Consider the following 12,677-nt stretch of genomic DNA (forward strand, 5'->3'; position numbering starts at 1 on the left):
TGCATCGCATACGACTGAACCAGGACTAAAACAGGACTAAAACAGATCTAAACTGGTCTGGTTCTGGTCTTGTCCCGGTCTCAGTCCTGGTCTGGTCCCCGGTCCCGGTCCCCAGAGAGCAAAAAGTAACTGCGGCGGAGGTACCCAGAGATTCGCCGTGGGTCAGCAGAACGGATCCACAACAGAGTTCACTTGTACATCGCGACAGATCCCCAACTAATCCACCGCGCTGATCCGCTGCGTATCTCACGGATCCGCCCAGGGCACGTTTTGGATCTCTGGTTCAGTCGTATGCGGTGCAAAAGTACGACATCGCAGCAAATAAGTATCCTAACAAGTCGTAGAGTTGTACAGAGGCAGGAGTCTCTGGATTCTGAGGCAGGAGAAGTTTATTCTTCAGTCGGGGACCCGGTGAACTTGAATCCTCAACGTTGAGCGTTACTATCGAATATTCAAGCCTGACTCTGCTTCCACACAAGGAGGTTTAAATTGAAGCTAAGAAGGACAGTGTGGAGAGAAGTTGGCTGAGATAAAACGAGAAGAGCACAGTGCACCAAGGAAACTGATAATGTTAAAGAAAGACCAATTCTGTAATAGTTGAACGGAGGTGTCCTTGCTGAGGCTACCGTGCAACTTTATATATTTAAAAATGGTTGACTGGAATGATCTTACGTTGTTGTCATTGTGTTATTGTTGTTTATTGTTATTGTAATATTAATCTCCGTCTCTCCGTGCCCTCCCCTCAGAGCACGTACGACTACGGGCGGCAGCTGCTGCAGGCGACGGTGGTGCTGTGTCAGTCTCTGCGCTGTACCACACGCTCCTCGGGGGACACGCTGCCCAGACTCAACCGCGTCTGGAAACAGTTCAGCGTGAGCGCGGACCAGAGGCAGGCCAGGCTGGAGCTGGCCCTGGACTTCCACACCGCAGCAGAGAGGGTCAGACACACGATAAGATTTTCCCGGAGTCATGTGGGTCAGAGTCCTGCACCCGGTCAGGTTCCCGTAAATAGATGCTGAAACGGGCGGGTCACGTGAATCAAATCAGCGACAAACGGGAGAAAAATACTTGACGTGTGTCCAGGTCGTCTGTTGCCCTGGAAACAAGAGACATTTCCCAACTTTTCCCCGAACGATGGACCAGACTGAGAGAGACTTTAGTGTTTTTAGCTGCACTCCTGGTTTAGTCGTGGTTTAGTCCTGATTTAGTCCTGATTTAATCCTGGATCTGGTTTAGTCCTGGTTCAGTCCTGGTTTAGTCCTGGTTTAGTCCAGGTTTAGTCCTGGTCCAGTCCTGGTCCAGTCCAGGTTCAGTCCTGGTTTAGTCCTGGTTCAGTCCAGGTTCAGTCCAGGTTCAGTCCAGGTTCAGTCCAGGTTCAGTCCAGGTTCAGTCCTGGTTCAGTCCTGGTTTAGTCCTGGTTTAGTCCTGTTTAGTCCTGGTTTAGTCTTGGTTTATTTCTGTTGTAGTCCTGGTTTAGTCCTGGTTTTATTCCTGGTCCAGTCCTGGTCCAGTCCTGTTATAGTTCTGTTATAGTTCTGTGGTAGTTCTGTTGTAGTCCTATTTTAGTTCTGTTGTAGTCCTGGTTTAGTCCTGTTTAGTCCTGGTTTAGTCCTGTTTAGTCCTGGTTTAGTCTTGGTTTATTTCTGTTGTAGTCCTGGTTTAGTCCTGGTTTAGTCCTGGTTTTATTCCTGGTTCAGTCCTGTTTCAGTCCTGTTGTAGTCCTGGTTTAGACCTGTTGTAGTCCTGGTTTAGACCTGGTTAAGTCTTGGTTAAGTCCTGGTCCAGTCCTGGTGTAGTCCTGGCAATCGGCTCGGCGGTTGCGGCATGTATATATCATCCACTAATGACACGGCGCAGGTTCAGTCCTGGTTTAGTCCTGGTTCAGTCCTGGTTTAGTTCTAGACTACTGGGCTGTTGGACTAATGGGTTGACCCCGATTTATCACGGGCACAGGCTGGTAATGGTTGGCACGTTACCATATTATTGATGAAGTCACAGGTTACCGGGCGGGACCGGGTCTCCAGAAATGGACCCGTGCAGGACTCTGATGTGGGATGGTCTTTCTGGGTTTTGCTTTCATTCACACATTTGAGTAACTCTTTATTATTTGTCTGTCTGCATCTCCAAACCTCAAAATGCTCTTGTTGAACAGTTTGTTTTCTTTTCTCTCAGCCTAAATCTGCAGGGTTTGTGTGTTGAACATGTGTGAATGAAACAAAACGGAAGCACACATTTTTAATATCTGTGTGTGTGTGTGTTTTGTGTGTGTGTGTGTGTGTGTGTGTGTCCAGGTGCTGCAGGAGGTGTGTGTGGACGCGGCCGCTCTCGATGACGTGGATTCTTCGGGGAAAGCTCTCCTGGACAGACTCACTTTGCCGGTCATCTTCCCCGACGGGTAAACTCCACAAACTTTACCGTGTCCAGAGATTTTAATTTTTTATTGTGCTCAGTTTCTATAATTTGATAATGTCATAGGAATTCACAATTATTAAAAATCTAAATATTAAATTATAGTCCTTTAAAGGCTAGCTCAGACTGCACCTAGTGATTAATTAGGATGCCCTGAATGCTTAAGGCAGACGTGTCAAACTCAGGCCCGGGGCCAAATTTGGCCCGCGATATAATTATATTTGGCCCATGAGATCTTATCAAATCTGTATTAGAGCTGCCCGCCGCTCACAGATAGACTATAAAGACATTATTTATTTCACAAGTTTCTCTCTCACTCTGCTGCTCAATTTCCGTTTTGGGCTGAATATTTCACTATTTGCAGCAGGACAGAGGCTTTTTCTGCAGGAGACATGCGCAGTAGAGCCAAGTGACAGTGGTACAGCAGTAATAGTAGTACTAGATACTGACACACAAGACTAGAACCTCCCGTGGCTGTCAGTGTGAACATAAACATTTAATATAGAAGTCGCACCGGCGAATAAGTCACAGGAAACACCCAAACCATGAAAAAAAGTGACACTTCGGCTATGTTCAGACTGCCTGAAGTGACCCAAATTCGATTTTTTGGCCCCTATGTTCCTGTATCTGATCTTTTAATGACAGTCTGAACCACACAGATCAGATTTTTTCAAATGTGACCCAGGACACTTGGATATGTGCTCCTGAAACCGATACATATCTGATCTTTTGACATGTGACTTCAGTCTGAACGGTCAAAGTGCATTCATCCACCTACACGTTATCAACAAGACACAAACGTCACTATTCTGCGCTGAAGTCGGCGAAAATTGTTAATGAACTCCATGTCACTGAAGTGAAGCACATCAACACTCACCACTCTTGGCTCCGTCTCCACATCCACACGTTCCTTTCAACGGACTGAACCACAAAACACCACGACCAAAAACCTCGTCCTTCTCCTTCTCAATCTCCTCCTTAAAACAAGTAAGTTGTTCATGTTCTGGCTCCGGTACGAGAGGAACTTTAAAATCTCCAGGTGCTCGATGCTGCGTCCATGTTTGGACAACTTCCGTAAACACAGAGACGCTCGCTGCGGTTGACGTCGTCGTGTCTCCAGTGTCACATGTGGGACACTTTTGGGCCGTTTAATGTTCACACTGGAGTCACATACAAGTCACATTTAATTGGAAATGTGAACGACCTCGAAAAAACATCGGATTTCACAAAAAAATCGGAACTGAGCGTTAAGCCAGCATTCTGAACGTAGACTTATAGTCTGAAAAATACGGTAATACCCAGGATACTGATACTCATTGAAATCACAATATATTTCACTTTTGCTTCCATCTGCCTCTATTTTGAAATTTAGAATGTTTTTGTTTGTAATTTTATAAAGGGTTTACGTGTGTGTTTCATGTTTTGTCGTCCAGGAGCGAGCACTTCTTCGGCAGCCCCAGTGACACGGCGGTGGCGGCTGAAGGCGTCAGAGAGCGCCTCCTGCTGGTGGAGGAGCGGCGGTTACAACTGCAGGCGGCGGGCATCGGGTACCACGACGAAGAGGAGGAGGAGGAGGAGGAGGAAGGGGAGGGCCGCGAAGGGGAAGGGGCGGGGCTTCTGAAGAGACAGGACTCTAAACTGGACGTGATCGGGGAGGAGCTGAACGAGAGAGACGAAGGAGAAGAGGAGGAAGAGGAGGAGGAGGACGGGGAGCTGCACAGAGACGAGCAGGACTGTTGAATATAATATAAAAAAATGAACTTTAACCGGGATTATGGAGATCTGGGGTCCACCGAGGCTACATCCAGGGGTTTCAGATTTTACAAAAAAAATTTATTGATGTTGCAGATGTTGCAATTTCATCCACATTTTTTTTTTTTTTTTTTAAATCAAGTTTCGGTGCACATGAACATTTGCAAACATCACAAAAACACAGAAATAAAAACCCGTCGTCACTTCACAGGCAGAAGAAACATCGACTAAAACTGGACTAAAATTGGACTAAAGCTGGACTAAAACAAGACTGAAACTGGACTAAAACTGGACTGAAGAAGGACTGAAACAGGACTAAATCCGGTTTAAATGAGGTCTAAACCAGGACTGAACCAGGACTAAAACAGGAGTAAATCAGGACTGGTCCTAGGAGGACTAAAACAGGACTGAACCAGGACGAAGACTGGACTAAACCAGGACTAAACCAGATCCATACCAGGAGTGATCCCAGGAGGACTAAATCAGGATTAAGTCAGGACTGAACCAGGACTGAACCAGGACTGAACCAGGACTGAACCAGGACTGAACCAGGACTGATCCAGGACTGATCCCAGGAGGACTAAATCAGGACTAAATCAGGACTGAACCAGGGCTAAAACAGGACTAAAACAGGATTGAACAGGTCTAAATCAGGTCTAAATGAGGTTTAAATGAGGTCTAAACCAGGACTGAACCAGGACTGAACCAGGACTGAACCAGGACTGAACCAGGACTAAAACAGGACTAAAACAGGTCTAAATGAGGTTTAAATGAGGTCTAATGAGGTCTAAACCAGGACTAAACCAGGACTAAACCAGGACTAATCCCAGGACTAAACCAGGACTAAACCAGGACTGATCCAGGACTGATCCCAGGAGGACTAAATCAGGACTAAAACAGGACAAAAACAGGATTGAACAGGACTAAATCAGGTCTAAATGAGGTTTAAATGAGGTCTAAACCAGGACTGAACCAGGACTGAATCAAGACTAAACCAGAACTAAAACAGGTCTAAATGAGGTTTAAATGAGGTCTAATGAGGTCTAAACCAGGTCTAAACCAGGTCTAAACCAGGACTAAACCAGGACTAAACCAGGACTAAACCAGGACTAAACCAGGACTAAACCAGGACTGAACCAAGACTAAAACAGGTCTAATGAGGTCTAAACCAGGACTAAACCAGGACTAAACCAGGACTAAACCAGGACTAAACCAGGACTGATTAGCCTGTCGGACAAATGAGCTGATCCCGATTTATCACGGGCACGGACAGGTAACAGTTGGAATATGACGGGTGCGGATTTAGCTTTGACATTATAATAATAATAATAATAATAATAACAACATAGGACCTTTTAATAATATTAGTTTTGGATGTAGCCCGCTGACCCCAGAGCCTCGTCATGACCCTGTGAGCTCAAAGCTACAGCCGGTTTGTGGTTCTAAACTGCAAAACCCTGCACTAAAAGACTCGACACTACATTTCCCATCAGCCATCTGGAGAAAAGCCTAACTCGAGCCTGGACTGTTACTGGACTTACGCGATGATTCTGCTTTGTAATACTTTCCTAAAGACTATTCCAACATTCCCTTTTCCCCCCATGTGCATGCCGCGTTACTGAAGCCGAAGGGAACAACGGAATTTTCAAATATGGAGGAGTCTTTTTTTTTTAAACTAAAGTCTGATGTTTTCGCCGGTGCTAATCTGAACCCTGTGTGTGCCTCTCTCCGTCTGCTTCTGGCCTTTAATTATTCCCTTGTGCTAATAAAAACATTTGGTGCCATTGACTCGGATGTGAATAATATTTAAGAGAAAATACAGTATTTTTTGGACTATAAGTCGCTCCGGACGTTAAGTCACACCAGCCAAAATATGAGCAATGAAGAAGGGAAAAAAATAAAACAACGTATATACAGTCAAGCCCAAAATTATTCACAAATTTTGACTTAAAGTTACTTTTATTCAACCAGCAAGTTTTTTTCTTGACTGGAAATGACACAGGCGTCTCCCAGAAGATAATAGATGATGTACAACAGGCATCATTGTGGAAAAAAATATTCCTCAGCTTTTATTTACATTTGAACAAAAAGTGGCATGTCCAGAATTATTCATACTCTTTTCGATAATCAATAAAAAAGCCTTTATTGGCTATCACAGTAATCATCTTCCTATAATTACTGACCAGTTTTTTTTGCACGTCTCCATTGGTATTTTGGCCCATTCATCTTTAACAACGAGCTCCAGAGCTTTCAGATTGGAGGGTCTCTTTGCCATCACCCTGATCTTTAGCTTCCTCCGCAGATTCACAAGTCAGGACTCTGGTTGGGCCACTGCAAAACAGTAATGTTGTTGTCCAATAACCAATTTCTTCACCACTTTTGCAAAAATAATAAAACAAAAAAACAACTGTTTTCTTCATTATTTGTCTTCAAAACCAAAATGCAAAAACGGATAATGATTTGTTTTTTCAGTTTTCGATTTTGTGTTTAAATGAAGAATGGAAAAAACAGATAACGACCGTTTCCCGTTTACGTGACTTCCGTGACTGCGATGCCGAACTTTTGCACCACATACGGACTGAACCAGGACTGATCCAGGTCCGGGATCAGAGCTGAACCAGAGCGGGACTGAGACCGAGACCAGGCCGGGACCAGACCGGAGGCTCAGAGCCCACGGCAGGGCCGGCGCTCAATGCTGAGGCTCAGACCCCGCAGAGGCTCAGAGTCAAACTCAGAGTCCGCTCTGGTTCCGCTGTGGTCTTGGTGTGGTCCCGGATCTGGCTCAGTCCTGATTCAGTTCAGCATCGCAGTCACTGAAGTCACGTAAATGGGAAATGGTCATCATCTGTTTTTTCCATTCTTCATTTAATCACAAAATCGATAACTTCATTATCTGTTTTTTTCATTTGGTTTTGGAGACAAATAATGAAGAAAACAGCTGTTTTTTCATTTTCTTATTTTTGATTTCATATTGAAAAACGAATGAACGAATGATACTCGGATTGTTTTGGGTCATTGTGCTGAAATGTCGTCTGATTATCTTCTGGGAGAAGCCTGTGTCATTTTCAATCAAGAAAAAACTTGCTGGTTGAATAAAAGTAACTTTAAGTCAAAATTGGACTCTATTAGTGCCAAGTGCATAACAATTTCCCTTAATTACACTCTCGTTTTAAATTTTATTATTACCAACCCAAACCTGGGATGTCCTAGTTTTTTATTTTGAAAATCTGGTCACCCTACAGACACGGTTTAGCTTTTAAGTGTGATGGGAAAAGTTTAACCAATTAGAACTTGCTAAATAACTAGTTATATCTGCACAGACAATGATAACAATCCAAACATACTCGAGTAGGGATGTAACAACCGAAATATCGTGATATTGTATCGTCAAAAGTCTCACAATATATCGAGTCACAAGTTCCTTTGCTTAAATGCTAAGTTTTACAGTTGCAGCATCTTATAAACGCCGGGAACTACATATCCCATGATTCATTTCAGCGCAAACAACATGAAGAAATTTGTTTTTGACTTGAATTCTTTAGATTACGACGGAAATAATTCACATCAAAGTATTTTAAAAGCAAAAAAAGTGTCTCATCTACAAATATATTAGCCTCTTTAAAATATCACAATTATTATCATACCGTGAGATGCATATCGTGATAATATCGTACCGCGGAACCTTCGTTTAACCCTCGTTGCGTTTGCGGCCGGACCATAATAACAACAGGAACTGAAGATGGCGACCTCTCTGCTTCGGATCGGGCGAGCTGCTTCTCTCAAGGTAAAAGCCTCAAAAGCGGATTAACGCGTCTTAACATGAACACATTTTTACGCAAAATAAAGACAAAAGTGCAGTGAAAGTAAAATAGTTAAAAATATAAATATTGTACGCATTTAAACGACAAAAAAAAGCGAATACCTCACGCAAATTTAAAGGACACACTTCCTGAACATAAGACGCTCCGAACGTTCAAACCACGTCTGGAAAGAGATTATTATTTTCATTTAATTTTTTATGTTAATTGCAGTTAAATTACACTGGTCTCAAATACAGCGTTCAAGTCAACGCAAAAACAAAAACAAAATAATTAATTCAAATGTCAGGACGTACGCGCAAAGGTTATTCTGACGTCACCACGTACTCGGTTAAAATCAAAATACTGCTTTTATCTCTTTTATTCTTTTATGTTTTTTTATGTGAAAACGTTTCTAGAATTATTGCGTTTGAGCATGTAATTTTTCTCTTTATAAAAGTTAATTTAATTTGATAAAATTTAATGTAGAAATAAATATAAGAGTTTAACCCTGGTGGCAAAAATATACACTGGAAAAGAATACCACAATATTTTTATGGTGAACGGATTTTTGTCCAACTTTTTTTATTTCAGTGTCTTCATTTACTTTTGCCCTAAACATACATACCAAATAATATATAATATTTTTGAATTTTAGCCCCTTAAATGCCATTTTTGACAGAAAAAGTATCAGATTACATGCTTGAAAAAAATGGAAAAAAATAGATTTTTTTTTTTTTCCTGTATCTTTCAAGTAATTTTAATTAGTTTGTGATGGGATTATCAGAGGCTGGGGGCTCCTCTAGAACAGCGATTCTTAACCATAACCTTATTACCTTATCCTTGGGGGCCTCACAATCAGTACAGTGTAATGTATTTAATATGAGATAGGGCCCCAGGTTACTTTATTCAGAAAAAGTCAGGCCCCGAGATTGAAAAGGTTAAGAAACCCTGCTCTAGAACACACCCAGATCATTTTAAGGTCAAACATCTACCTCTCTGTCCTTCAGTGTGGACTCATGTACAAAATGTCTTTCTATTGATATAAACTTGTAATGAAAGATACAAATCTAAAAAAAAATAAATAAATCAATCAAAAAGACACTGAAACAAACAAAATTTGAAAGGTTTTCAACACCAAAGAATGAAAAAACAAACATAAAATATAAATATACTGGCAAAGTTATGTCAGTGAAAAAGCCCTTTCGAATGGAAGTGAACGGGACAAAAATGTACCTAAGAATCACAGGTGTGAGTATTTTGATTCTAAGCTGTTCACTTAATGTGATCTTGAAAGAAAACACAGAAATTAAAAATACACCATAAAATACCCAAACTGGCCAATTCTATTTGGTTCTATTTCATGCAATTTAGCCAAAGTTATGCAAAAAAGAAAAGTTGAGATGTGCAAAAATGTAGGCAGGTGCAGGAGGGTTAAACTATTCTCTCCGTAAAGCATTTTTGTGCTGAAAAGAAATGTGTACATCATGTCCTGGGGCTGCGGATCATCTCTGATATATTTCTATTTTTTTAAGAACCAAATACTAGTCCATTTTAACAACTGTATTTCATTATTATTATTTTATTTTATTATGTCTTTATTATATTATTAACCACTACATCCACAAATGTATTATAAAATATATAACCATTTTAATTATTTAAATGGTGAATATGTCAAATTATTGCAAGTTTTGTTTCTCTTTACATGCAACAAAACTGTAGCGGTGTCAATATATCAAGTTTACATGTAGATCTGAGCAACAGAATTTAATATTTGGTTTTGTGTTCTTCTTCTTTTTTTTAATCATGTAATTTCTGTTTCTCTTTCAGTGTCTCCAGCTGGAGAGCCTTTGTGCTCTGAGGAGTCGTCCTGTGGCCAGACTCTGCACTGGGGCCAAAGAACCTGCCGAGGCCAAGAGTAAGACCCACAAACTTCAATAACTACTCTGTTCAAAAATATCATGTTTCCTGCACATAATCATATGACCGTTTGCCCTTTGTGTGTTAATTTTCTCTATTTCACCGTAAAAGTAATGATTTCATTATCATGTTTGGATCTCTGTCAAATTTAAATTGTGTTTTTTTTAATTCCCATTCCCCAACAGTGTGTTTAATCATGTTTAATCCCACCTCATGTTGAAACTGTCTGGTGCTAATTTGGCACAGCTGGAGCACCGCGACCCAGGATTTTTTAATATCACGAAGAATTCTTTTAAAAACACAAATATATTTTTCTCTTTTATAAGACACTTTTTGTATTTTCAATTTGCAAATTGTATTTTCTGCTAGACACAAGTGTTTTCTCAACATTAGATGGCAGCACTAGAAAAGCACAAAATGTAAAAAGAAACCCGCACCATAGCCATTTGTTAAGTTTTTATTTTTTTTATTATGATTATCATGTTCAGATATAACTAACTTATATTCTACACATCTCTGGTAATCACAGTAGTAACTTGAATACAGTAAATCTGTGTCTATCTCACTGCTTGTATTTTAATTTGATTTGAATAGAAACTGCAGCAGATTCAGTCACTTACATAAAAAAGTGGAGTACGACTCAAGTATTTTAAATGCGAGGTGCATCTTCCATTCTACTGTTGAGAATACACAGACTGTGGACTTATGTGTCTTAACACTTTATGACTGTTTCCTCACAGCAGAAGCTCCAGACGAGCGAGCAGCTCTCCTCTCCTACAAGACCTCCGTTGCCTTTCCAGTTAAACTCTTAGACCCTGGAGTTTACTCACAGCAGCCTTTAGTTGCAGCAGCAGAGTCTGTAGCTACATCCACAGCTAACCCTGAAATAATCACAGAACCTCAGACAGAAAGCCCCTCCCCAGAGCCTGTTGTTACAGCACCAGAGGTTAGCTCAGCTGAATCTACCTCAGAACCCACCGAACCTGCTCCAAGTGTAAATGTTGAGGCACCAGCAGAAACGCCGTCTCAGGACCAAGTCCTTGCAGCTCCAGAAGTTGCTGATTTGGCAGAGGCCAAAGTTACTCCATCAGAGACACCAGTGGAGGAGCTGGTTGATTCTGCTCCTGTCGCTGTAGCGGCTGAAGTCCCTGAGGTCAAAGCAGAAGAGTCCACTGCAGCTGCTGCAGCAGCACAAGCCCAAAGTGCTGAACCTGCTGAAGCAGAACCTGTGGTCAGTGCAAGTGCAGAAGAACTTGTTGATTCTGCTCCTGTGATTCCAGAAGCTCAAGAGCCGATCAGAGTTGAAACTACAGCTGAAACTACGGCCGAAACTACAGCTGCACCTACAGCTGCACCTACAGCTGAAACTACGTCTGAAACTACGTCTGAAACGACAGCCGAAACTACGTCTGAAACAACAGCCGAAACTACGGCTGAAGACACTCCAGTATTATCCACTACCTCAGAAAGCTCTGCCAAACCGGATTCATCTGAGTCCGCTGGAGCTCCGGTCGATGCATCCTCTTCGTCTTCCTCAAGTGATTCTGATTCCGACTCTGACTCGGATTCAGACTCAGAAGATGAGAAACCAGACGTCAAAACACAAGCCCCCAAAGTGAAAGAAGATGTGAAGGTGGACGAGGCCCCTAAAGAAGCTCCTGAGACTATTAAAATTGTTATTGATGTCGAAGATTTGGCGGATCCTGCCCCTGAGGTTCTGACCGCAGCTGAAGCTTCTGTTGAACCAGTGGCTGCTGCTACAGAACCACACGTCGCTGAAGACCCCATCAGTGAAGAGAAGGCGAGAAGCCCAAGTGAAGCTCCTCTCGAAGCGGCACCAGCTGAAGCCAGTGGAGATGTGGAAACCGCTCCAGAGGTTGTTGAAGAGGCCAAGTTAGTCCAGGAAGATGCAGCCCAAGCCCCAGAAGTTCTTGCAGCTGTGCAGGAAGTAGTGGAAAAGGCTCCCGAGGTGGTTGTACCGACTGAAGAACTTGTTGATACAGCTCCTGAGGTTGAACTAGCTGCTCCAGAAGTTGTAGCGGAAATAGTTGCTGAACCAAGTGAAGAAGTTGTTGAATTGGCTCAACCTGTCGTTCAGGAAGTCGTAGATCCAGCTCCAGCAGTTGCAGATTCAGCTCCAGAAGTTGTAGATCCAGCCCCAGAAGTTGTTGAATCGGCACAAGAGGTAGTCGAAACTCCCCCGGAAGTAGTAACGCATCACCCCAAGATGTTGCTCCAACGGAACCAGACGTAGTGGAAGCAACCCCAGAAACAACAGAACCCCCCGCAGAAGTTGCTGAATTGGCACCAGCACAGGAAGTAGTCGCCTCTGCCCAAGAAGTAGTTGAACCAGCACCGGACGTAGTTGCACCAACACCGGAAGTAGTCGCCTCTGCCCAGGAAGTTGTAGAACCTCTCGTGTCGGCCCCAGAAGAAGCTAAAGCACCCGTAGAAACCCCCGTAGAACCAATCGAACCAATCCCGGCCAGCGCTTCTGCGGAGGCCGGCGCGGAGGAGCTGGTGGACCCCGCTCCGGCTGTGGAGGCCAAAGCCGAGGAGGAGTTGGCTGCAGCCGAAGCGTCTGAGGGTACACACTTTAAACTCCCCCTCTTAAAGAAACAAAACAAAAACACGCTACCTCTTTTTACAGTTCCCTTCGCACGAAATGCCTCCCTCTGTGGGGCGTGGAGGTGTTAACCCATGTCACTCACGCTAGCTCATGCTACAGCCGCTTCACCGCTTTTACGGGACACTTTCACACCTGAAACGAAGCACTGGTTGGAGTTTAGTTGTAAA

General features: G+C 42.8%; 2 protein-coding genes across 5 annotated transcripts in view; both read left to right on the top strand.

The window, feature by feature from the left end:
* The window catches only part of sestd1 (SEC14 and spectrin domains 1), a 61,430-nt gene extending 55,481 nt beyond the window's left edge, over positions 1 to 5,949 (top strand). The window contains exons 17-20 of one of the 4 annotated variants that reach the window (XR_008631935.1): positions 747 to 938; positions 2,292 to 2,395; positions 3,843 to 5,213; positions 5,345 to 5,949. Coding sequence is in view for 1 of the 4 variants with exons in the window: in XM_055152162.1 (XP_055008137.1) it covers positions 747 to 938; positions 2,292 to 2,395; positions 3,843 to 4,149 (603 nt within the window). In the remaining 3 variants the exon portion in view is untranslated. Of the gene's footprint in view, positions 1 to 746; positions 939 to 2,291; positions 2,396 to 3,842; positions 5,307 to 5,344 lie in introns of those variants that run through there. The other 3 variants (XR_008631934.1, XR_008631936.1, XM_055152162.1) reach the window with 3 other exon arrangements.
* A 1,925-nt stretch (positions 5,950 to 7,874) lies between these two features.
* LOC110159959 (uncharacterized) lies at positions 7,875 to 12,277 on the top strand. The gene is made up of 3 exons (XM_020924556.2): positions 7,875 to 7,945; positions 9,792 to 9,879; positions 10,622 to 12,277. Exons 1-3 carry the CDS (start codon positions 7,901 to 7,903, stop codon positions 12,133 to 12,135), a joined length of 1,647 nt encoding a protein of 548 aa, XP_020780215.2. The 5' UTR covers positions 7,875 to 7,900; the 3' UTR covers positions 12,136 to 12,277.
* Positions 12,278 to 12,677: the final 400 nt, after the last annotated feature.

Source organism: Boleophthalmus pectinirostris, unplaced genomic scaffold (genome assembly GCF_026225935.1).
Source record: "Boleophthalmus pectinirostris isolate CB_2022bp ecotype Guang Dong unplaced genomic scaffold, ASM2622593v1 HiC_scaffold_1, whole genome shotgun sequence".
NCBI lineage: Eukaryota > Metazoa > Chordata > Actinopteri > Gobiiformes > Gobiidae > Boleophthalmus > Boleophthalmus pectinirostris.